This window comes from Rhipicephalus microplus, chromosome 9, assembly GCF_043290135.1.
Source record: "Rhipicephalus microplus isolate Deutch F79 chromosome 9, USDA_Rmic, whole genome shotgun sequence".
In the NCBI taxonomy this organism is placed as follows: domain Eukaryota; kingdom Metazoa; phylum Arthropoda; class Arachnida; order Ixodida; family Ixodidae; genus Rhipicephalus; species Rhipicephalus microplus.
Window position 1 is genome coordinate 1008405 of NC_134708.1, and position 26942 is coordinate 1035346.

At 48.2% G+C, this 26942-nt stretch overlaps 1 protein-coding gene across 2 annotated transcripts in view; it reads left to right on the top strand.

Annotated features, from left to right (window-relative positions):
• Nucleotides 1-26942, top strand: part of LOC119163317 (putative ATP-dependent RNA helicase DDX43) — a 244512-nt gene that overhangs the window by 150319 nt on the left and 67251 nt on the right. For both annotated transcript variants that reach the window (XM_037415283.2, XM_037415282.2), the window contains exon 11: nucleotides 21411-21599. In XM_037415283.2, the coding sequence (XP_037271180.2) occupies nucleotides 21411-21599 (189 nt within the window). The remainder of the gene's footprint in view (nucleotides 1-21410; nucleotides 21600-26942) is intronic.

Consider the following 26942-nt stretch of genomic DNA (forward strand, 5'->3'; position numbering starts at 1 on the left):
ATCCTCGCTCGTTTGTGTGGCCAGCGCTCTGGCGGCATCTTCAGCTGTATCCGCGGGTTTGACCCGGCTGTCGCTAGTGCCACCCCCTCGTGGTCTGTGACACAAATCGCGAAGACGATACGTCCCGGATACTTGGCAGCGTTCACGTATTGTGCATGCGGGTCATTGCGATGGTTGTTCTGGATGTTGTTTACCCTGGCAAGTCGCCTTCCTCGATGATGTTCAGGATGCATGTTGCGAGGAATGTGCTGAACTTCCAGGCATTTGCGGCTTTGGGAGGGTATCTTGTACTTCAGTTCATCATCGGGTTCTAGGATGGTTGTGTATCCTGTGCATCGAAGGACTGCTCGTTCAGTGAGTGAGAGCTTGAGCCTCTCGACCTGGCTGACGAGGTGTGCTTCAGCGAGCTCTATTACATGCATTGTGAACACCCATTCGAAGCAGTCAGTTCGTTGAAGTATTTGGTGGCAGTCCCAGGGCGAGCCTCGTGGCTTTCTGTGTAAGTAAAATCAGTTTTTTTCTCCACTGTCTTTTGATTCAAGCAAAAAGTTCCGTATGTTATGCAACTGTATGAAAGAGCTTGGACGATTCACAAGGTGTCATGTTCCTTGAAGCCACTGCAGAGGCTGGCCACCCGTCGGATGAAATAAGTGAGCTGGCGACTGTGTTCTGAAGCCGAGGTAGGGTAGCAGAGCCGGACCTGTTCTTATGTATGTGGAGCCCAGGTACTTGAAGCAAGCCAACTTGCGGTATTTGGATGCCTTGGAGAAAAATTTGTGGCTTCGGTGCATCATCGTAAAATGGTGGTCTGCCCCGTGTGCGTGCTTCAAAGACATTGTTAGGATTTTCCGGAGCATACTGAAGACCGCATGTCTTGAGGTATCGTTGAATGATGTTAACCGCCTTCTGAAGGCAGTTCTCCTGTTCGCCTGTGCTTGCGCCTCTTGTCCAGAGAGTGATATCACCAGCGTATAAAGCATGATGTATCCCTGGGATAGCATTTAAGAGACAGAGAAGCTTGAAGAGTGCCACATCGAAAAGAAGTGGTGAGACCACCGAACCCTGTGGCGTACCTTAGTTAGGTAAGTGAAGAAGCTTGCTCTTGATGTTGGATATCCCCACCGTGACGGTGAATATAGCATATAAGCTTATGTTTTGGCGCCACAGTCGATGTCTTCTAAATTACGGAGGATGGCTTCATGGATCACATTGTCAAAGGCGCCCTTTACGTCCAGAGCTAGAATTGAGGACTTACTGTGTTTGCTCAAATAGAGAATAATTTCTTCCTTTAACTGGAATAGAACGTCTTGTGTGAAGAGCATTTTACGGAAGCCGAACATGGTGTTAGGGAAGAAAGCATTTTCTTTGAAGTGTACGGTAAGCTGCTCGTTCACCATGTGTTCAAACAGCTTCCCGGCGCAGGGCGTAAGGGAAACAGGGTGGAGATTAGCGATGGAAACGGGCTTGTTAGGCTTGGGTACCATGGTCACCTCTGAGCGCTTCCAGGCTGTTCGTAGCTCACCTTTAATCCAGCAGTCATTATAGTATCAAAGGAGTGCCATCAATGCCAGGGGTGGTAGCTGTCTTAAGAGCTTATTGGTGACTTGGTCTTTGCCCGGGCTTGTATTGCGTGCCAGCTTAGTGAGGGCCGCATAACTCTTGGCCTGCATAAAAGGTCGATCTAGCTTTTCGTTTGGTGCTCCTTCGTACTCCCTGGAGGTTGGATGGCTGTTGGAGAAAACTGATTTTTGAAGCGGCGCGAAACAAGGATGAAAGGAGGCGAGCTCGAAACCCTTGCCACTCCTCCGCATAGCCTTCACAAGCCAAATCTCTTCCCTACTCTCTCCGACATCCAACCGCGAGGTCATGTGCGCATGTGCCCGAACAAGCCCAACCCTCGTGCATGCAAGTGGTTTCGTTTTTGTTGTTGTTGTTGACCAGCATTGTTTTGAGGTTTACTGCCTGTTTCTGCGAGATGGCTTGGAAGTGCTGGCTTAGACCTAGTATAATAGATGAGTACAATGAGTGCAGGAACACGTAGGAGGGTTCCATGGCTGTCGTCTACTCAAAGTACTGACCGCAGGGACACAAACACGTGTGAAACGCCGACACATTAGCCCCGCATCTTGTTGCAATTCACGGGAGAAAAATGGAAAAAAGACGTTCACATTCTCTTATTCTATCTTATTATTTATCTAGAGTTTTATTAATGTATTCAAGAAACAAATTAGGTAATCTACGCTTGTCATGTTAAATAATTTTCTCCATGTCACGTGTCACTGTTGGCAACGTCAAAGCACAGTCGTCTACATAGACGATGTATGCGAGCATGCGCGCCCAGCCTTGCTTTCTCTTTTTACGGCCTAAAGCCTAATTGCGGGAGTACCCCCACAGCCGGCTATCGCAATTCCCCCTTTCCCGGCGCACGGAACGGGTCTACCCTCCCTCAGCGAGAAAAGGTATTATTCTCATCAAGGAGAGGGAAACCGCGTAAGTGGACAAAAATAGTGTGCGGACGGCCACACTGTCTCTCTGACGCCAGCCTTGGAACAAAGAGGTCGAACCCGCAAACCTCCCCTCTGCGAGCCGATGACGACAACGACCTAGGAGTAAGCGTATACCCTTGTTTTCTGTACTATCTCCTCTCTACATTGGCACTCTATTGCTAACGCCAGCAATAAAGTGTTGCTGACCTAGCCTGTTGCCTTATCCACCCGAACCCGTGTAGCTGCAATGAGATGAGCTACGGATAAGAGACGTTAATCGTGCACAGCACGACTGTGTGCGGCTGAAACATTAGTTAGGCTTCTGCGTCAGCCGTACATAGGACGGACCCACTACATCGGGCGCCCAACGTAACGAATTTGGCAACGCGGCTAGTTTGTGGACGCGAGCAACTACCGACGCTCCCCCACACATAGGATAACAGGCATGTCAGAATTGCAAGATTTGTCAATGATGTCTGATGTCGCGTCACAGAGTGGCGATCCTTTGGCTAACGCGGGGGCACTGTTAGGACCTTCTGACAGCGTAGATTTTGGTGGTTTTACACTGGATGATTAGGAGGGTGCAGAGGCCGCGTTAGCAGAGATTAATCTACGACGGAAAATGTCACGCATGGCGCTCCAGCATCTCGCGACGCGAACAGAGAGGCATTGCCACAAGTTGCTCTGACATTCGCCACAACTGTAGGCGAGTCCGCGGGCAGCAGTTTGCCCTCGAGTGAGCTACTCTTACAGCATGTGCTGTCAGTTATGTAAAGCCTCGCGAGCGCCCTGCAGAACACAGCCTAGGCCACCGTGCAGACTGTGCGACCACGTGTCAAGGTAGGCATACCTACCTACATGGGTTACCACGGCTGCAAGAGCGCCAATGAGTATCTCGACCGGTTGCTCCATTATCAGCCGGCGACGGGGCTTTCTGGCGCATAACTTCTTGAACGAGTGGTCCCGCTGGCGCTCACGGAGCAAGCGGCCCAGTGGTTCCAACTAATTGAACATCCGGCCCGCACAGTGAACGAGTTCTGCGACGGCTTCCGTGGTGAATCCCTACTGGCTAATTATGAGTGGCGTTTGCGGAGGGAGGGAATAAATAATTGGAGCTACACACCCAGCGTCCGGACGAATTCTTGCTGGAGTATGTACGAGCAATGAATGAACTGTATCGTCTAGCTAACCCTCACGCCATCAACGTGGAAAAAGTCGAGCGCATTACGCGTCAAGTGCACCCGACTTTTGTGATGAACTTCAGTGAATGACCTTGCCACCACCGCCACCGCGCTCCTCTGCGGTGGTCTAGTGGCTAAGGTACTCGGCTGCTGACCCGCAGGTCGCGGGCTGAATTTCCGGCTGCGGCGGCTGCATTTCCGATGGAGGCGGAAGTGTTGTAGGCCTGTGTAATCAGATTTGGCTACACGTTGAAGAACCCCCAGGTGGTCGAAACTTTCCGGAGCACTCCCCTGCGGCGTCTCTCATAATCATATGGTGGTTTCAGGACGTTAAACCCCATTAAACCCCCCTGCAGTGAGCTCTGTATCCGGCTTACTGTAAATAAAAATACTACTACTACTACTACTACTACTACTACATATCAATCAATCAATCAATCAATCAATCAATCAGAGAAGTTCCGAGCGCGTGGCGCACATCAGCCGGGTCCAACTGGGTGCTACCAGTATTCTGCCAGTACCAGAGGGTGCTACCAGTACCAGAGATACCAGTATTCTTAGAGGCATTGCATCACTTATGGCACCTAAACTAATTGTCCAAAAACTTTTGTTAGCACGTCTATTCAAATCACTGGTGATCGACACTCTGAATCATTAGTTTTGGCATTGTGGCGTAGTATAGAGACGTGGTGGTGTCTGTGAAGTGTGATGGCACCGTGGGGTTATGTACAACGTGCTCGGAGGCAATGGCAGCGGTGCTTGTCGATTGAGTGGCGGAAAGACGATGAGGACGTTGGCACAAAACGTCACGCATGAAACTGCGGCCCGCCAAAAGGAAGAGGAAGTTTGCGCGAAAGGTTGCACTGCCAATGCACGAGAGGGAGGAAGAGGAAGATGAGTCGGGGGGAGAACAAGATCGAGCTGGCTGGGGTGAAGATCCTGGGTGTCGCACGACCGCGGTGTCGGGTTCCGGACCCGACCGCGTAATGTCGGGCAAGGCCAGGTCGCTGCAGCTGCCCACGGTGTACTCGGAGGTACGTGGCCTTCCAGAGTTCCGGCCGTAACTGTTCAAGGTCATGTTCCAGGTGTTCGTTTCGGCCATGACTGTTCAAGGTCACGTCCCAGGTGTCTGAGCTCTGGTCCCGAACCACCCATGGAAGGTGGAACCTTCCGGGTGGTGATCTCCTCAAAACGAGCCAGCATCAGTAAACGGGCGCAGTTTTTGCTAAGGCAAAGGCTACCTCGTCTTCCGCCAAACGTTGATGTGCTAGTAAGTGCTTCACTCCAGCTGCTGAGACATCGCCAGCGTCCGAGACATCGCCAGCGTCCGCCGCCTCAACTCACCAAGCCACCGCCACTATCAACGCCACCGGTGACTGTTGATTTTCATAAACATTATAGCTGGACAGGTTAGAGGCCATGCTTTAGTTTGTCGTGTTGTACATTGCAACTTCATCTCTTTCTTTTTCTTAATTAGGCTTAAAGTTTCTACTTTTTTTTTACTGTAAATGACTTCATCATTTCTCAGCTCTGAGGCTTTCTCTCCGAGCAACGGTTTATTCAACCATAAACCTGCATCACAGGTATGTTGAATTTGTTTTTTGTGCACCCAACACTCTTTAGTAGTTAGTCCAGCCACTCAACTTACGATATCATTTTGAATTTGCTCATTTTGGTAACAGAGGGATTTTTCACAGAGTCTTGTGCGAACCCAAGAGCGTGTGTTGTTGGGAAAAGGCACGACTTGGCTGACAAGCTTGACAGAAGTGCATTCTTTTCGTAGGTATTGTAATAACTCATGTGGACGTCGCAGCAGCTTGTGCAAGAATGCTTTATTGCAGAAACTATGAAAATGTTGAGACGCGTCGCTCGTCAGAGCTGCGCAAGTGAACAACTCGCGTCCCAAACAACAACTGACTTTTATTATCACCCTTCCTCTCGAAGATAACTTTCTTGTGCGGGCGCATGCGCTCTCTGCAACGCACACAGAAGCACCGCTTTGCGCCGCCACAGTACTCCCCCCCTAGTGAGTGCGCGCACAACGGTCGCACTCGGACGACCCACTGCGGTTCATAGGTTCATGCGCACCGGGGGTCTCGTACACCGTCCACTCCGCATAAACCGTTTGAGGACTTGTTGGGGCTGCGCTACGTGGTCTGCCGGGGGTGCCTGCGAAGATGGAGCTCGAGGTGGTGCAGGTGCTTCGCTGGCGGAGTCCACGTGTGCTGGTTTTACGCGGTCTAGAGAAACCACGTCGTGACGACCACCTCTGTCGATTGTAATGTGCTTGTCTGCCCGTCGCAGCACCTTGAAAGGCCCGTCGTACGGGGGCCGGAGTGGAGGCTGTACAATGTCGTGCCTCAAAAACACGTGAGAGCAGGAGGAGAGTTCCCGGTCCACGTAGACTGGCCGGGCTGCGGGCGGCCACGGAGGAACAGCGCGTAGCTTGCTCATGATGTCTCGCAGTCGCACGGCGTAGTCCACATTCGCGTACACGTTTTCGTCCTTACTGGTAGTGAAAAACTCCCCTAGGAGGCGAAGCGTTGTTCCGTACACCAGTTCAGCGGAGCAGCATCCAATATCTGCTTTCAGAGCCGTCCTAACGCCCAACAGAACAAACGGCAGTGCCTCTACCCAACTGTGACTCGCAGTAGCCGTCAGGCTCGTCTTCAGATGGCGATGGAACCTTTCCACTATACCGTTGCTTATCGGATGGTAGGCAGTTGTTCTGATGCGGTGAGTACCCAAGAGCCTGGTGACGCTTGCGAACAGGGCGGACTCAAACTGTGTTCCGCGATCCGTAGTCACGGTTGCCGGCACTCCGAAGCGGGCCACCCAGTGGAAGATAAATGCGCGGGCGACGGTATCAGCAGTCATGTCCGGAATGGGCACGGCCTTCGGCCATCGTTTGAAGCGATCGATGCAGGTTAGCAAGTAGCTTTGCCCCTGGCACAACGGCAGTGGTCCCACAATGTCAACATGCACATGGGCAAATCGACAGTCCGGCAGAGGGAAGGATCCCAAGGGGGTCACAGTATGTCGCTGAACTTTGGAGCGCTGGCATGCGATGCACTCTCGTGTCCAGTATCGGACGTCCCGGTTTATTCCTGGCCACACGAACCTCGCTGTGCATAGCCGTTGCGTGGCTCGAATCCCGGGATGCGCCAAGCTGTGCAGCAAGTCAAGAATGCTGCGACGGAGGCTCGAGGGGACGAACGGTCGGGCCTTGCCTGTAGACATGTCGCAGCATACGGATCCTGTGGGTTCTGCCAACCATTGCAGCTTCAAGGCGCTGGTTGAAGACGTCAGTAGACGCTTCAATTCTCCATCACTGCGTTGAGCCGTCGTAAGTGTGGTGAAGTCTACGCCGCTCGGCAGGATGATGGCATTCACTGGACCGCGCAAAAGAGCGTCGGCAGCAGCATTATCCCTGCCACTGACATGGCGTATATCTGTCGTGAATTCTGCGATGTACGACATTTGGCGGAGCTCCCGTGCCACGTGAGCACCAGAATCGGAGTTCGCGCGCAATGCGTAGGTGAGTGGCTTGTGATCCGTGAGCACAAAAAATTCTTGTCCTTCCACATAATGTTGGAAATGCCGGATAGCCGCGTATATGGCCAGGAGTTCCCTACCGAAGGTGCTGTATCTTCGTTCGGACGGGCTCAGTTTTCTGGAGAAGAAGGAAATTGGTCGCCACACTCCGCTCACCCTCTGCTGCAACACGGCTCCAATCGCTGCATCGGAGGCATCCTCCATGACGCACTGAGGAACACCCAGCTGCGGGTACGTGAGCATGGTAGCATTTGCGAGAGCTTCCTTTATTATCCGGAATGCTTGTGTGGATTGGTCGTTCCACTGAATGGCAGTTGCCTTAGATCCAGATGCCGCGAGTAGGCTGTGGAGAGGGTGAAGGATGTTGGCGCATTTCGGGATAAACCTACGGTAGAAATTCACGAGTCCCAGGAACTCTCGAAGCTGGCGGAGGTTTTTCGGCTGTGGAAACTGCCGTACTGCTTCCACCTTGTCCTTCTGGGGCTGTACTCTAGCACTTGAAATGCTGTGGCCCAAAAATTATAGTGTCGGTACGCCGAACACGCACTTTACCGTATTGATAACGATGCCGTTCTCTGTCAGTCGCTGAAGTACGTAGCGCAGATGCCGCTCGTGCTCTTCAGGAGTGCTGCTAGCAATCAGAAGATCATCGAGGTATACCTTGCAGAAGTCGAGGCCACGGACAACGCCATCCATAAACCGTTGAAAAGTTTGGCCGGCGTTGCGTAAGCCGAAAGGCATGCGTAAGAACTCGAACATTCCGAACGGCATTGTTATTGCGGTCTTGGGGATATCCTCCGGTGCTACGGGTATCTGATGATATGCTCGCACTAGATCTATTTTAGAGAAAATGGTAGCACCATGCAAGAAGGAAGTCATGTCATGAATGTGCGGGACTGGGTAACGGTCTGGCACGGTTACCCGGTTCAGCGCTCGATAGTCTCCGCAAGGGCGCCAATCACTGTCTGTTGATTTGGGGACCATGTGAAGAGGTGACGCATATGGGCTGGATGAAGGACGTACTATCCTGAGCTCCATCATGTGGGCAAACGCCTGTCGAGCCAACCGCAGCTTCTCGGGTGACAGGCGCCGTGGTCGCGCATAGACCGGTGGGCCTGTGGTTTCGATGTGATGCAGGACGCCGTGCTTTACTTCTGGAAATGCCTGTGGCTGTCGTGTCAGCTCTGGGAACTCTTGTAGTATTGCGGTGAAGTACACTTCTCCAGCCAGACTAAGCAAGGCCGGGCTGTTAGGGGGGTGCCAACACGGCGTGCCTTGTACCGCTCCCCGAGAAACGGGATCTTTAAGCCGTTTGTTGCAGACGTCGACCAACAGACCGAAAAACTGGAGAAAGTCTGCGCCTAGTATGGCGAATTTGACATCAGCAGCTATGAACACCCAGCTAAACGTTCTGCCGAAACCGAAGTTCAGCGACAGTGAACGATGGCCATATGTTGTTATCACAGTGTTATTGACAGCTTGCAAGGGCGATGTACTAGGTTTCTTTCTTTTAGCTTGTGACGCCGGTATAACGCTCACCTCGGCGCCTGTGTCCACTAAGAAACGTACTCCGTTGTTGCGGTCGGTAATAAAAAATACTGAGGGACGACTTGGAGGCAACGTAGTAGCACTGGTCGCCCTCAGTGCCTGCCGCGGCTGTTTCCCGAGTGCACGCCCGCACGGTGGGACACATTTACGCGGACTACTTCCGAACCTCCGATGATACCAGCAGATATGCTCGTGCTGCTCTTGCGATAGCGGCGTGTTAAGCTCGGTTATCGTTTACGCCCTCCTGCTAGCGTGCAAAGCTGATACTGTTTTGGCAAGTCGAGCAATCTCTTCACGCATCTCTTGAAGTTCGTTTAGAGGCTGTTGCCCTTGCACGGCAGCCATGGGTGTGGGCGGTGTCATTGCTACCAGTTTGTCAGCAAGTTCGGCGGCTGCGGTTAAATTCTTGTGCTCTGAGGCCGCGATGACCATGCGGACGCCTGCAGGTAACTTTTGCAAAAAAAAATTCTCGGAACAATACTCCATCTATCGTGTTTGATGTTCTGCCAAGCAACTGTTGCATGTGCCGCAAAAGCTGACTAGGAGTACGGTCGCCGAGTTCCGTGCCGCGAAGCAATTGCTGCAGTCGTTGTGGTTCGGAGGGCGTAACTCGGCGAATAAGGGTTTCTTTTAGCGTTGCATATGCGTTTTCGACAGGTGGTGCGAGCAACAGATCCCTGATTTCACTGGCTATGGTGGGCGGCAGACTGCTGACTACGTAATGGTATTTCGTAAGGTCTGCGGTGATTCGTCTGGCTGCGAACTGAGATTCCACTTGTATGAACCAAAGTGTGGGGTCCGCAGTCCAAAAAGGGGGCAGCTTACCGTCGACTGAGGAGACTGTCGGAGGGGCGTCGGTCGTGGACGTTGAATCCATATTGCGGCTGGTTCGACACTCCGGTCGTTGTGTCTGTATTCCGAGTCCGGGTCACCAATGTTGAGACACGTCGCTTGGCAGAGCTGCGCAAGTGAACAACTCGCGTCCGAAACAACAACTGACTTTTATTATCACCCTTCCTCTCGAAGATATTTTTCTTGTGCGGGCGCATGCGCTCTCTGCACCGCACACAGAAGCACTGCTTTGCGCCGCCACAAAAATATAGGGGGTTGCTTATCGATTCACTTGGTGGCGATGGTTCTAACACAGGACATGGGCAGTACTCACTGTTTTACTCAGTTCCAACTGTTATCACATCCCTTCTTCCCCTAGTAATCAATGCCGTAGCGGAGCACTGGTCGTCGTGTACAAGTAGAACGGCGGCATGGTTGTGCTGTATAAGGTACAGTAGATGTGGGCCCATGAGCTGCTGGCATTGTAGTTTCTCGCACAAGCGATCTGGGCACCGTATCTGGCGTCACTGGGAACTGAAAGTGAGGGTCAGTGGTGTCTGGTGGAGCAGACTTTCATGCTTTGCGCACATGGTTACGATGGCGTCAGTGTATCGCACCTCTCCAAGTCCGCACTTCGTACATGACGTGGCCTAAGGGCCTTAATATGTGCGCGGCTAGCCACTTCAGACACAAGGGAAGTTCCTCATGTACACAGGACCACCGCCCTGGAACGAAGACTTTGGCTGTCTCGTACACCTTGCATCTTTGACGACGGGTTGCATGATAGACAATTCAGAACGGAAACTCCTTCCCTGCACGAGTTCTCCTGGCGTTCTCCCAGTTTCCGTGTGCGGCGTGGAGTGCTGCTTGAACAAAAAAACTAGAGACTTTACACGCCACTGTGCCCTGGCTTTACTTTTGAAGTTCGCACTTTAGTTCGGGAACCATGCGCTCCACCCTTCCATTGCTTGGGGGATGGTACGGTGCTGTATACATGTACTGGACACCGTTTCTCTTCAAGAAAGATTGCATTTCATTGCTTGAAATTGCCGTTCCATTGTCCGAAACAACTAACTCGGGTAATCCGTACGTAGCACACATCCTGTGCAGTTTATCGATCACCACTGACGAGTAAAGCGATGGCATGATTTTTATCTCAACCCCGATTTGACAGCGTGTCCACGTCGACAAGAAAAAAAACACCGTCAACTGGCCCTGCAAATTCTAAATGAATTCCACTCCATGGTTGTTCGGGCTTCGCCCAGAAGTGAACAGGCATTTTAGGCTCGCTTTGCCTGTTTGCTTGGCATGGTTTGCAATCACAAACTAAATCTTCGGTCTGAGCATCGATCTTCGGCCACGACACAAATGATCTTGACAGAGCTTTCATGTCCATATAGCCAGGACGGTTTGCATGAAGAATGCAGAGAACTTTTCTTTTTTCGGAGTTCGTCTGGTAGTATGACCCTGTTACCCCACAATAGGCAGTCGCAGTGAAGTCGCAACTCTTTGCGCCTCACCTGATAGACAGCATACTCTAGCGGAACACCTCGTTCTGGCCAGCCAGCCCTGACCTATTTTTTCACCCTGGACAGTCAAGGATCATGCAGAGTGGCGGGTGCGACATCTTCTGCACTAACAGGTGGGTACTCCACTGCTTCCAGCATAAAGACATCGTGTGGCGGCTCAATGTCTGGATGGTCTCCGGGTATTGGCAGCCTGCTAAGACAGTCAGCATTTTTATCATCTTGCATCTTTATATACTACAATTTGTATTCATAAGCAGATAACATCAAAGACCAGCGCGGCATGTGTGGTGACAGAACTACCGGGATCTGCCTATCTCATTGAAAGATGCCTAGAAGTAGCTTATGATCACTAAAAATGCTGAATCGCTGGCCGAATAAGTACTAGTGAAAGTGACGAACCCCATACACAATGGCAAACGCTTCGCGGTCAATATGGGTGTAGTTACGCTGTCTTATCAAGTGTTCTTGACACATAAGCAACAGGCTCTAGCCCTTCGGCGTCTTGGTGAGCTAACACAGCTCCTACGCCCACGGGCGATGCGTTGCAAGACAGAATTAATGATGCCTCAGTATTAGAGTACACTGACTCTGACGTCAGCAGCTTCTTTAGTCTGTCGAAAGCTTGCTGCTCTTCAGCCCACTGCCAGGTTCTGTCACTGTTCAGTAGGCGGTACAACACTTCAACAACTTCAGACTGGCCTTTTATGAATAGATTGTGAAAATTCATCATACCTAGAAAGGCTTGAAGCTCTTTTTTGTTCTGTGCTGAAGGTGCTTTATGGACGGCCTCGACTTTGCCTTTGAACGGGTGGGTGCCCTTTACATCTATCTGGTGTCCCAAATATTCCAGGCTCTCTTTGAAAAACTGGCACTTGGCACCTTGAACACGAAGTTAAAATTCGGTTAAAATTAAAAGTTAAGATTCGGTTAAAAATTTTATTCAGGACCTTGTGATGTTCCTCAGCAGTATCGCTTTCCATCAGAATGTCAAGGTAGGCCGCCATCTGCGGTAAACCTGCAAGCAGTGTATCCATTGGTCTTTAAAATAATCGGGGTGCCACGGCCACACCGAACGGCAAGCGTTGCACCTTGTACATGCCCTTTATGGTGTTGATAGTGAGCACATCTGCTGATGAATCATTCACCGTCAGTTGCTCAATTTTTGAAAAAATACGGTCTTTTCTTAGTCTTGCGAAAAGTTCTTTGCTAGTAGGTAAAAGATAAACGTTCTTCCTTACCGCTTGGTTGACTGTGCTTTAGTAGTCACTGCATATTCTTAGCGAACCGTCCTTTTTTCGCACAATTACCACATGAGTGGCCCATTCCGCATACTGGGTTGGTTGCAGAACACCCTGTTGTTCTAATTTATGCAGCTCGGTGATGCCATACTTAAGAGCGAAAGGAATGCTGCTACATTTAAGAAACTTGGGTTGGGTGTCGTGCTTCAGTTCAGTGTGCACTGGCTGCGCCGAGGAAGGTTTCACCAAAAACTTCCGGAAATTTTTCAATAACTGCTTCTGCGCGCGCTCCAACTTACGCTGTGAAGTCCAGTAATGCCAATGCTCAAAGCCTAGAACCAGTCACGCATAAGTGTGCTGCCTTCATTCCTTACAACGAGAAGTGGCAGCTTGGAGTCCTGCTCTTTAAACTTGACTGGAAGTGTAGCTTTTCCGATGATATCTAGTCCTTCCTTGGCCCAAGTTACGAGCTGTGCATCTGCTTCAAGCTTAACGCTTGTTGCCACCTTCAATTTTCTGAACAACTTTTCGCTTATAATTAATCTGGCTGCACCGGAATTCACTTCCATTGGTGCCACGTCTTCGCTAATGCTTGCGTTAACGATAAACTAGGGACAACCGCTGGATACTTGGCTAATACTTTGCAAGTCATCATACTCAGTTTGCGCTGAACTTGCGGCACCTTCCAGCGGATGGTTCATCTGTTTACTTTTTTCTTTCGGCATGCCTTAGCTATGTGGCCATTGCCGGAATAGTCAAAACATACTGCGTTTTTAAACTTTCAGCAATAAGCAGTGTGGTTTCCCCAGCACCGTAAACACCATTGTTCCGAGTGCATGCCTGAAGCCTTTTCCTGTTGCCCTTTCTTCAACCATTGCATGCCCACCTTGGCTGTAACATCTTGACTTTCCTGCCGCTGATTTCCAATGGCTTTTTGATGTTTTGCAGCAGATTCGGTTGTGACTGCAAGGTCATAGGCTGTCGCAAAGGTTAAGTTCTTCTTGGCCAATAGGCGCTGCTGCACTATGCTGTCGGAAATCCCCAAAACTGATTAGTCCCGGAGCATTATATCAAGCAGGAGCTGCTTGTCGCTGAGTTCACAGTTCTCGGCCAGCTTGCGTAATGCTGCAACATAGTCAGCGACTGTCTCGCCAAAGTGCTGATCTCGTTTGGAGAATACATACCTTTTATGCAGCTCCGAGGGCTTCAGATTGATGTGGTTCTTCACTGCCTCTTCGATGGAGTGATAGTCGGCGTCTGGTGGTCTAAGAGGCTCTATGAGGGTGACTCTCAGGGAGTATGTATTTTCCCCTCAGCAACTCAGCAACGCTGCGCTCTTGTCGGCTTCGGCTGTGAGGTTGTTAGCTGCACAGCATAACTCGATACGCTCAACGTAGTCTTCCCATGAAGAATTGCCCTTCAGGTGAAACTCACTGATGCGAATGCCGATGGCCATCCTGCCAGAGCCGCCCCTCCGGCATGTGCACAATCGTGCCTCGTGGCCACTGTAATAACTGACATGGACACCGCAGCAGCTTTTGCGAGAATGCTTTATTGCACAAACTATGAGAATATATCTGGGCACAGTTGGTTACTTATCGATTCACTTGGTGGCGGTGGTTCTAACACAGGACACGCGCAGTATACACTGGTTCCCTCAGTTCTTGCTGTTATCACAGTTATGCTGCAGTAACATGAATGTTCTGTAATGAAAAGATCCTTTGCAAGTCTATTATCAAATTCACGTGTAAGCTTCACAATATGACAGTGTTGGCCAGTAATAATTGCCAGAAAATCATGCGAGCTATTCAATAAGAAGCTGTTGCTAGGAGTCAAGGAAAATTTATTCTACAAAAAAGATTATTCCGAAGGTCTGGTCATGTATGGTGTGTGCAGGTGGCCTTCTCAGTCAGTTTCCAGCAGCTTTGGTTTCGCTTGTATCATTATATGATGTTAAATTCCAATAGCGGAGTTGGAGCAAGTTATTCTCCTCTTTTTGCAGCAAGTGTGTTCTAATGGCGGAGTGAGGGCAGGAGTCAAGTGTTTTAATGAGATAGTTGGGTTGGATTCAGAGTGGGAGTGACTCCGCGGAGCAGGAAAAGTTGCTCCACTGAAATCGGCAGAGTGAACTGGAAATCGACGTGTCACACTCCTGTTACAGTGATGGGATTGGATGTTTCACCGCTGATGGAATGACTCCTAATACGTTCGCCCACTTGGGGTGCCGCCACTGTCGCTTGTTTTGGCAGTAATGGTGAAATTAATAATCAACTGGCAAATCAATTCGTCGCAGAGTGACAGCCAACAACTGTGTAGGAAGAATTCGTCAGTGGAATTAGAAGGATAGAATGCTACATGCAAGGTATTCTGGACCACTCAAGGGCTTCGCTTCTATCTTGCTCCACATACATGCTCTGGCAGTGCGGATTGTGCTCTAATCCTGGATTTGAAGGCATTGCTCTAAGCCAGAGTCGAGTCCTCGCTCCCAGAGTCTGTCGGCTGCTCCTAGTCTGCCATGGGAATTCAGCATCCGACACAGGGCTGCGTCTAGTGTCACTAGTGGCTCCTATGGCGTTTTCATCACGTACACATGCGTGTGAACCTGCGCTGCAAAAAAAACACACGCTGTTCGAAACTGTCTTGCAGGCGCACCTGAATTGAGTGAGGACAAGCTTGAGAGTTTGAGGATGACAGCACCTCAGCATCAAGTTTTATGTTGACAATGTTCCCTGAGATATCTCCATCCGTTCATGGAATTGTCTTGCTCATGGTCTCTAGGTGTCTCTTTTGTCGCAAGTGCTTAGCAGCTGACTGACCTTTGAACACAATCTTGTAACTACTCTATTTACGTGCGAGGTAAACACATTGCTAAAGCGTGGTGTGCTGGCGCCGGCTGGTGTCACGTAGTTATTTTGGGAGCACTTGCGAAAAATGGATTTGAGAGAAAGATGCAGGACACAAGTGTGGTAATACAAAGGACAAATGACTCAAATAAACAAAACTTGTGTTAAAGCACTCAATAACAATAGCATTAAAAAGTTCAAATAACACTCGATATCTCCAAAACAATTCGCGTACATGAGCAAACCCAAACTAGCTGTAGATTAGTTCCAATCCATTGCTAGCCATATGCCAGTATAGCTTCAACAATAGAACGTTCTTATAGCTTGTCGCGTTGCAACTCGTTGCCCCTCACAGTGTTAACGTTTCGTCGAGTCCTCTGTTGATGGCGGGCTGCTCTGTTTCTTTACAGTCGCCGTCGATTGCTTCCACTGCACGAACTGCTCTTCCTCATCGCCGTAGTCCCGATCCTTGTCTAAATTTTCGGCCTCGCTAAGCCCCACTCGTCAAGGACTCCTTTGCTGACGCGTCCACTCGGCTGAGTGGTGTGGACTGCGCCCTTTCTTATGCGATGCGGGGAAGCTGCAAGTCCACCAGGAACTGCTGGCCAGGATGCGGCAAGCCTGGACAGGCTCACTCGGGATCATCTCTGAGATTGACTGCCACGTCCAGAGCCCCTTCACGCCGACATCCACAGAACCGGTGGTCATGCTTCTCCCATCACTGTAGCAACACTTGATTCCTACGTCTTCGCAGCTTGGTGTCCCAACACACAGTGCCAGCTCATCCTCTGGCATTTTTCTTCTCGGCTCAAGTCGCGTGCCACAAGCCTTTCTCCGACCAATCTCTTGCATCTACGTGGCTAGTGCGCGTGAACTCGGGGAACTCATTTCCTTAAGCATTGTCGCCGCGCTTCCGCATTCGACACTCGCCTCGTGCCTCTCCTTTACTCATCACAGCTGCAAAACTTCTCAAGACATGAAGGCGCTCACATTTTTGCCCTGACTAGGGAGCCGAGGGGGGGTGGGGTACATTTCAGAACTGCATGCGATATTGTTAATTGGACATTTAATTTATGGAGAAATTATTTACATCACCAGCATCCATCTATATTAGAACACCTGCAGGCCCTTATCACAAAAAACAAAAACAAACATTTACTGAGAAGAGTGTACTAGTTCACCTGTAAGAAACAATTTTAAGTCCCCCGAAAAAAAAAAGTACGTGAAAATGCATAAACTCTAAGTTTTGAAGCAAACCCAGACAGAGCGAAACAAGCTACTCGCAGAAATTTTCAAGTATTACCAGATATAAAAACTCTTCACTTGCGACTAATCTGCTGTAACGGATCAGCATCAAGTTTCTATAGGCTACCAATAAAAACTCACAAGCCTGGCGTCCCCCTCTGACCAATTGTAGACTTCACTTCCTCTCCATGTCGAGTCCTTTTGAATTTTCTACACCGAATCCTCGCTTCCCTAACTGGGAAGACACCAACTCATGTTCGTGAATCCAGCCGCTCTGTGCAGCTAGCGTCAGAGGTGAGCATCGACGATGACGAGTGCCTGGCCTCATTCGATGTCGTTTCATTGTTCACCAATGTGTCAGTACCCTTAGTGGTGTCGTCTTCCCACTCTGCGCTTGAGGGTGACGCTAGCCTGAGTGAAAGGACTCCTTTGGCTGTTGGTGAACTCTGCCGTCTACTGGATTTCTGCCTGTATAATAGGTTCTTCTCCTACAAAGAAACAATTTTCAGGCAGAACAGTGAAACCACGATGGAAGCTTCTATCTTCATCATGATGGCAAACCTGACCATGGAGCACATAGAAGAGAAAGCACTCAGCTCCTTCTCACCACAACCCAAGCTCTGTCTTCATTATGTGGACGATTGCGTTATGGGACAATGAAGATGTCTCAAATTGAAAACCTCAGGGTAAATTCCGTGCACCCAGCCATACAATTCATGGTCGAGTGTGAAAGCTTCCGAAGCCTGACCTTTCTTGACGTCCACGTGGCAAGAAGGCGCAACGGCTTGGAGTTTTTCGTTCACAGGAAGCCAACGCGCACCGGCCACTACCTTCAGTATGATTCATCTCATCCCGCCTACCACAAGGTCTTGGCTGTGACCACGTTACGCTAGAGAGCCAAGAACATATTTTTACCAATAAATATAGTGCCTGGTACCATAAAAACTATTTATTTAGGGCAAACTCTTGCCCGTTAACTCAAAACTAAATAGTCGGCCAAAATGTCCCTTGCTCGCTGTCTCGAACTTCGTCAGTCTCTTCTTCTTCATCCCTCAAGTCCCATGCCGGTCCCGTGGCATAGCATCATGGCGCATAGAAGACAGCGTTCTATGGCGCGTTTTTTTTTTTTTTTTTGCCACTTGTGTGGCAGCTTTTACGAACGCAAATTGTTGCACGTGTTTTCTACGAATGTCAAACTGTGGCAATATGCTCCAATGACATGGAGCGAAAGAAAGAAGGGGCCCGCGCAATTGCGGACCTCAGAAAAAACCGATTGCCAAAGAACTTCATACGAGCCGTGATCCGCCGCGCAAAGCAACAGGGGACACGAAAACCCCAATCAGCATTAATTGGAAGTCCTCCGAAACGCGTACCGGTTTCATACGTTCAAGGAACCAGCGAGATGTTGACGCAGGTATTCAGAAAAGAAAGGGTTTCCATCCTACATGTGCCTTCATGTAGACTAGGCCGCCTCCTTCCCCTCCCAAAAGATTGGTCACCGGTGGACAGGACCCCTGGGGCTGCTTACAAAATCCCATGTGCCAAGTGCCCTTCTTCGTATATTAGCGATACAAAAAAAACCTACCAGAAAGACTCAAACAACAGGCCAACAACGTTAGAAAGCTTTACAAAGAGCGCAACGCTGTCGCCAAGCATTCTGAGACTTTTGACCACCGGATAAATTTTGACGCAACGATCGTCCTTAAAAGCGAGACTACCTGGAGAAGATTACTACTCGAGTTGTGGCATACACAGCAATTAGCCCAAAACATCAACCGTTAACCCTTCTCCCAGTGTATGCACACAGACTATGCTCTGCTGCAAAATGGAAGAGGGGAGGGGGGCCATTAACCGCCCGCAAGTGTCTTGAAGGGGCCGCTGCAACGTAGCTCCAATCCGCCCTGAGGAAGGGACCAAGTTGGATCCGAATCATCGAGTTTACGCATTTTCAAGTACTTTTTGGTTGGAGTTAAAATCATTTCCCAGTTTACATAACCAGCCAGACTGACATCTGTCGAATGTTTAAATTCTAGTTCACTTGTGTCTCACGAAAAACCAAGCAACGTTTTACCGCATGGCACGAGCAGTGAAGCAGCGTCTCTGTTCCGATATTCCTTGTCTATGTGAATAGAAACTTTTGTACATTTATTATCTTTTATACTACGGCTGGGTCATTTATCTTCAAAATGTATATTCTGAATTTTGTTTGTTTTGAATGTTTTTGCATGTGTAGTGTTTTTTTTTTCACTGTTTACCAGCTGGCAACTAAAACTTACCTACTTTTCACATATTTGTTGCTTCGCCACAGTGGTCTAGTGGCTACGGTACTCGGCTGCTGACTCACAGGTCGCGGGATCGAATCCCGGCTGTGGCGGCTGCATTTTCGATGGAGGCGGAAATGTTGTAGGCCCGTGTACTCAGATTTGGGTGCACGTTAAAGAACCCCAGTTGGTCGAAATTTCTGGAGCCCTCCACAACGGCGTCTCTCATAATCATATGGTGGTTTTGGGACGTTAAACCCCACAAATCAATCAATCATCATTTCACATATTTATTCATTTCAAAATATTTTTGTTCTACAAGGTATATTTTTTGGGGCAGAGCAAATATTTGTGCAAAATTTGATATGTTGCAATGCGTGCTGGGCTATTTATAAAAATGGGAAAAAAATTCTTTCAAAGACAAATGAAAAAGATCACAGCATATCCACGAACTGTATGATGATGAGTGGGGTGAAGCGTCCGTCCGTCTGTTCGTGCATCCGCCCGTCCAATTGGGGGTCGATCTGTCCGCCCGTGCATCTGTACGTCTGTCTGTCAGTATGTCCGTTCATTTATTGAACACTCTAAGAACCACTGTATCTCATCTTTTCATCTTATATGTCTGTCTGTCTGTATGCCCATTTGTCTAGTGAACACTCCAAGTACCACCATCTTTTTTTTTTTTTTTATTCTACCTTAAGCGCCCGAAGGCATTACATAAGGGGGGGTCGTATATCCAGGTTGTAAGTTCCTAAGCAATGTAACAATATGAGGGTACACACTGATTACAATGAATGAGCAAATAAAAAACACAAGTGGAAATAACACACATAACAAAACATAAAAAATATAATAGGCGATAAATGATTTCTAGGAGTACCGTAAAACAACTATAAACGCAATAGGTAATATGCTGTTAGGACATCGTATTTGGATTTTGGAAAAGAGTTAGTTTTTCGCGAAATATTGAGCCGTCCCTGCAAGAAACAATGTTATCTGGCAGTGCATTACAGAGTGTCACGGCATGGGGGAAAAATGAGCTGCTCATCGTTGTCCTCTGGCATTTTATGGTCATCAGAGGGTGCGTATGGGACAGGCGAGAGGACGATCTTAATGGGCGTTTTAGGAGGGAGTGTCCCGACCTGCTAAAGTAAAAGAATTTCTGAAGGAGGCAGATACGAGAGGTTATGCGACGTGAAGCGAGCGATGTGAGTGACAACGTTTGTTTTAATGCGGTTACACTGATATGCCTTGAATATTGTGACATAATGAAACGAGCTGCGCGATATTGAATGGCTTCCAAATCATCGGTGAGATAAGCTTGTGAAGAATGCCAGATGGATCATGCATACTCGAGTTTTGGTCGCACGTATGTCAGATATGCGAGTTTATTTATGTCAGGAGATGCAGATCGCAGGTTACGTCAGAGTAGCCTAGTGTGCGGGAAGCTTCAGAACGAATGGTTTCAATGCGTTTCACCCATGATAGTGATAATGTCAGATGAACTCCTAGGTACTTGTAAGTACGCGTGTGATCAATGGGAACCGAATTAATGCAGTAGGTTTTATGTGAGGTGTTGTGTTTACGTGTGAAGGACATGACCTTGCATTTAGCGAGGTTTAGGGGCATATGCCATTTTTTGCACCATGAAGTGATGGTGTCAAGGTCGTGTTGTAGGGTGGTTGCGTCGTCAAAGGAGTGAAGGGGGTCATAAAGAACGCAGTCATCTGCAAATAGGCACAGCTGTGATTTAATGTTACTAGGAAGGTCATTCACGTATATAAGAACCAATAGAGGTGATAAGCCGGTGCCCTGGGGAACACCAGAAGTGACGCTGGTAAGGGCTGATTGGAAATTGTTAGCAACGGTAAACTGAACGCGTCCTGTTAAGAAATGCTGGAGCCATTTTATAAGGTTTGGGGGGATACCTAGAGCGGATAATTTGATGAGCAGGTGCTTGTGGGGTACGCGATCGAAAGCCTTGGAGAAATCTAAGAAAATTGCATCTATTTGTACGTGATCATCCATTCACAGTAGTATGTCATTAGTAAATTCAGCCAGTTGTGTTTCGCAGGAAAGATACTTTCGGAAACCATGCTGAAAAGGGTAGAAAAAACTGATTGATTCTAGATAAGACATAAGATTTGATGCTATAATCTTGCATCTTTTCATCATATATGTCTGTATGTCCGTCCATCCAACCGTTGGTCGATCTGTCTGTCCATGCGTCTATCTAGTGAACACTATAAGTACCACTATCTCGCATCTTTTCATCATATATTGATTATATGCAAGTACCGCCATCTAGCGGACATTCCAAGATCTAAACTACCCTGTGACACATACTCAAGAGATCTGTCTGTCTGTGCGTCAGTTGATCTGTATGTCTGTCTGTCTAGCGAACACTCCAAGTACCACCATCTCACATCTTTTCAACATATATTGATTATATACAAGTGACACCATCTAGCGGGCATTCCAAGAACTAAACTCCCCTGTGGCACATACCCGGCAGAGGTGGTTATTACAGAGTATAATCGAGTGACGCCATAAAGAGCTTGGTCTCTAAAAAAACCATTTTTGCGCAGTAACGAAAGAGCTAAACAAGCTTTGTTGCATGATAAATTGTTGGTTCCACATGCCTTCTTGTCTTACAGCTGATCTTTACCATAGCTGATTACTATCATTTTCAGATCTTGGATGAAGCGGACCGCATGCTGGACATGGGCTTTGAACCACAGATCAAGAAGGTGCTACTGGACATTCGGCCAGACCGACAGACAGTTATGACTAGTGCCACATGGCCAGAGGGTGTGCGCCGGCTCGCGCAACAGTACATGAATAAGCCTTTCCAAGTTTTTGTTGGCTCCCTCGATCTGGCTGTGAGTATTTACTGAACATGTCTTGTTGGACCATACAGTATATATGTCTGTCAGCATTTTCAAGCCAGTTGTGCATAGCTGCAGAGTCTCCCGAACTTCAGTCATTTCTTATATTTATACAGTTGGCTGGAGAATCTCCCTGAAATGAAAATTTCTGTGCAATTTGGCAACATTGACAAAAATCCAACCCCATCTGATCCAGGCTTTTTGTGAAACTGTTGGACTACCGCTTTATAATTTAAACAAATTAGAAGGCGTTGTTGATGTAAACGTAGAACACCATTCGGTGATATGAATTTGTGAAATTCCCCAGCCAAACTGTGTTCCATTGGTCAAAATTTGTATATTCAGAACACTTTCCTCTAAACTTACAATAAATCCATGCGGCCAAGAAAACCGCAGTCGCTCTTCACACGATCACGCTGGGCAACAACGAAAGTGACGGCTCTCCTAAAGTGCATGTTCGCCCAATGCTGTTCCAGTCAAAGTGCGCTTCTTTCCTTAAATTCTCCCAGAAAAACTGGAACAGATGCAATCATAAATGGTGACAAGTGACTGTTTCGAAGGCACGTGTGCGGCCAGTGCATTCATATAAGAAGTGGGACTACCGTTTGCCACAAGCGCCAGAAGTAAAACTGCAGTTATGGCTGTGCAATCATCAATAATGGCTATGAGCTTCGTAGATATGCGCAAGGGTGGAAGTGCTGCGCAAATTGTGCCGTTCTGTGCCAATCTAATCTGCTGCACATAAACGGCAATTTCCGAGATAATTGTCCATAGTAAGCGTAAGCTGCCAAATTTAGCATAATATTATCGTCGACCGAGCAACACTGAGCGTTGGCCACTCAAAGGACGCGGCTACATTCATATCCAATGTAGTTCATGATTGCGTAATTTGCTTCATTCATGGGACTTGCAAGGGCTCTTCTCATAGCTGTTATCGCAGTGGTTTTCGCGCAAAAGTGGTCGCACCAACATGAGTATCTGTGAATTATCTAGTAATGCAGCAAAACCCCGATAATTTGTACTCGTCGAGAAGGCAGCATGATCATGAACGACAGCGTGGGTTTCGAGTAGGAATGTGTATTTCCTGACGTGCACCATCGCCACCAATAAGCGAATCCAGTAACACAGCAGTTGTTGCCCAAAGTACCCATCAAAAAGTCTTTTCTTACTCTTCGCCAAAGTGTGAAAAGATACTGGGCTGACACTCCCACTCGATTGTTTGATGGGGCACAGCGGCGAAGCAGCGTTTCGAAACTATGACCGGGTCCAGGATGTGCAGCGACTGACATAGCGACAGAACGTATCGGCTTTCCGTTATACATATGTGCGCTTCTCTATCGAACTCCGACACTAGCCGTCAACTGACAGTTTCATTGAAACACTGAGTGGTTGCGTGGCCTCGATCATCTCCTGGTTAATTATGTGCAGTGAGGCACCTATGTTGCCCACGCCGTCGCTGCTGGGCGGCTCACTGTAGCGTGCGCGCGGATTTGCTCTGTGAATTGGTCATCGCTTCTTCGCTCCAAACCGAGCACAGATGAGCAGAATAGCTTGTTTAATTAGAGTGAGAGATAAGATACTTTCGCTAAACTAAGTGTGCCGTAAATATCTAGTTGTCATGAAAATGGAAGACAAGCATCATTTATCCCATGTTTCTTTGAGTTATTTCTCTGTCAGCTGTGACATTTAATGATAAAAGCACAGACGTGCGCACACTCACGCATACACACACATGCATGCACGCACACATTTGTGGGTAGTAAGTCTGGTCAGCTCATTAGTACAAAATGTTTAGTGAAGACCATTGAAATTTTTTCACTAGAAATAATTTTAATTGACAATGATGTTTGACCGTAGAAAGTTGCTCCAAAACTAATTTGCATTGCTCTGAAGCACACCTTTTGGTGCTCCGGGCCTGCTCTAACACTCCCATTTTACATTTTACTGTGCCAAAGCTGCTCGAAGACACTAGAGTTCACTTTTACCCCTGTATGCGGCTAATGCAGTGGTAGGATAAAGGCATAAAAAAAGGCACAAAGCATTTAGCAACTTTCAGTTTGTCATGAGCGAAGTTCTGAAATGCACTTTTGTGGCAGCCGCCTGCACCATCCCTTATTGGTCTGTTCCCATGTGTCGCAGAAAAACATACGCAAATTCTTTTTGTCGAAAGCAATGTCTTGTGGATATTTCGTTGTTTAGAAACCCATTTTGCTAGTTTTTTATTATACAAAGTTTCAGGTAATAAGAATGTTTTGGTCCCGCTTGAGATTCATACGTATCACTTTGATTGTTCTGTAGTGGGGACACCCACCTGTGTCGTTCCTAATAGATTACAAGACAACAATGCCAATGTTTCTTTTCTTCGTGAAAAAAATCGCCAGGCCTGCTCGTAGCATAATCCCAGTGAAAGCTTGAAGAGCGGCCTTTAAGAGCCTATTAAGAGGGTACATGGGTTTTAAAGATCATCATCATTATCATCAGCCCGACTACGTCTACTGCAGGACAAAAGCCTCTTCCATGTTCCACCAGTTAACCCGGTCCTGTGCTTGCTGCTGCCAATTCACACCCTTAACCTCATCTTCCCACCTAACCTTCTGTCTCCCCCTAACCCGCACGCCTTCTCTGGGAATCCAGGTAGTTACCCTTAATGACCAGCAGTTATCCTGTCTACGCGCTACATGCCCGGCCAATGTCCATTTCCTCTTCTTTATTTCAACTATGATATCTTAACCCTCGTTTGTTCCCTAATCTACTCTGCTCTCTTCTTGTCTCTTAAGGTTACACGTACCATTTTTCTTTCCATTGCTTTCTGGGTTTTAAAGATAAAGTGGGTTTTAAAGATGGGTTTCAAACATAAAGTGGGTTATTTATTTATTCACCAAATCAGGTGAAACGGCGCAGCCTTGTTTAGTTTGTTTAGCCTATTCTAACTATTCAGGTATATTTTATGCAGGTTAATTATTTTCTGAAATAATTAGTAAATACATTGTATTTCTTGCTTAAACAATGAAAATTTATGTACACAAAATTACATAGTCATTAACACATATATAGATACTACAAAGCCTAAGGAGGGCAACACTGAGAGCCGATTCAAAATTGAACTAGTACTTCTCGAATCACAGCAAAATAACAATCACTGTCTGCATTTCACCAAAAACAAAGAAATTTTTAAAGAACATTCAAAGAAGTGGAGCTGCACAGCATTGCTTTTTGTGCACATTTAACTACACTGTGCAAAACGAATTTTAGCTCTAGCTGTCCTAGATTCACTTTTACTGAAGAAGCAAACAAGAAAGTGGTAAGAAACTGTGTTCTGAGAAAATGAGAAAAAACAGTTAAAACATTATTCAGCCTTATTCAGTGAAAAATATCATGGCCCACATACTTTTAGTCAGTTAATATTATCATGACGTGATGACAGAGGTCGTATTAAACAGGTTAAAAAAGCAGCAATAGGACGATCTTTTTATTTACTGCGTGCCAGAGCGTTCCTCTTCTTTCTCATTATTGCTTTCTGCATAAAAGCGTGCAGATGCACGTATGCACTGTGCGAGGCATTTACCCGTTGGCAGCTGAGCGGGGCATTTACCCGTTGGCATCGTTAGCTGTCCACCAGCATTCGTTATGCTCGGCCCACTCTATGGCATTTTGACCTTCTTAAGGCTGTCGGCGAGCTCTCGTCGCATAATCTTCTCGAGAAGTCAGCACCAGTGTCAACCAGTGCTGTTGTGTAGTGTCCATCTATAATAATGCTAAGGTCGGCTCGTACAACTTCGTCGTCATCAGTGTCATGTCATCTTTCTGTTGAGACAAGGGGGTCTTTTTGGCATCTCGGCGATTGGCAACCTTGCCTCCGCAGGTCGCGGCAATTATTTTCTCTGGCATGGGCTTGGGGAGTGGTTTCTAATGGCTTCAGCGTAAGTGCAGCGTTTCAGGGAAGAAAGTGTGACTTCGTGCAGGTGAAGGGATACCGCCAGCGACGACGAGGTGAAGAAACTTGGTTGGTCGGCAGGTGATCAGTGCTGTGGTCACAAGGGTCTTTGAAATGAAAAGAAATGGGAGGAGAAAAATTTCTGAATTGAGCTTCTCGATGACGGCAGTAGCAGGTGATGTGGCCTGGTAGGCCACAGTGGAATCAAAGGGGTCGAAGGTCGGCAGTGCGCCACAAGTCGGTCCGGCGTACGGGTGGTCGTTGCACAGGTTCCTGCTGCCACCAAGGCAAGGTAACGGGCCACGGCTGAAAGGGTCCTTCTTCTGGGGCAGGTAGAGGGCTGCGAACGACATCAGCATAGGTCAACAGACATGGCTCAGGCGGTGGCGCCGGTGATGGAAAGGCTTGCTGTAGCTCGTAGCCCGAGATTTCCGCAACACAAGCGACAGGAGGCTCGGTAGACGGAATGCGGAGGGCCCGCAGCTTTTCCCGCAGGATTTGGCTAATCATTTGCTCTAGAGAGCTTTCGGAAACGGCAGCGTTCTGAGCGGCGACGCCTACAGGCGCATGCTCGATGACAGTCGCCTTTGATAAATTCATCAACTGTTGTTGGCGGACTTCGTACAAGGCTGGAGAAAAGTGGTTCTTCCTCCGCATCAGGTTACGAACTTTCCTTGCCTCGGGCATATCAGGGTCAGCACAGCGAAATAGACGGGCCATATCTTTAGCCAACATCGTGACGGTATTGTTCAACTTTTGCACGCAGGCTTCAATCAGCTGTTATGCGAGATTCCGCTGGTCCGTGCTCAGGAACGTCTTGAGAAGCTTTTGGCGGAAGTTGTCCCAGGTTTGAAAAGTAGCCTCCCTGATCTCGTACCGTGTGCAAGCGCCATTTTCCATCGCGAAGTAGGCATGGCCAAGTTTCTCTTGTATGCTTCAGCGATTTACCACACCAGTCTGTTCGAACTGGTTGAGCCAGTCCTTGATTGATATGTGGGGTTTAACGTCTCAAAACCATCATATGATTATGAGAGACGCCGTAGTGGAGGGCTCCGGAAATTTCGACCACCTGGGGTTCTTTAAAGTGCACCCAAATCTGAGCACACGGGCCTACAACATTTCCGCAGCCGCCGCAACTGGGATACGAACCCGCGACCTGCGGGTCAGCAGCCGAGTACCTTAGCCACTAGACCACCGCGGCGGGGCGTTGAGCCAGTCCTTGACACCCTCATTCGCTTCTCTTGAAGAACACAAGGAGGCTGAAAAGTCACCTGGGAGGGAAGATTTGTATGGGCAGGAGGAAGATTCGCAGACGACGTAGGGGCCACCGTGTTAGTAAGAAGAGACGCAGTCAAAAATTACGGACTTAGGCCTAGTAGGCACTGGCTGGATCGGTTTACTGG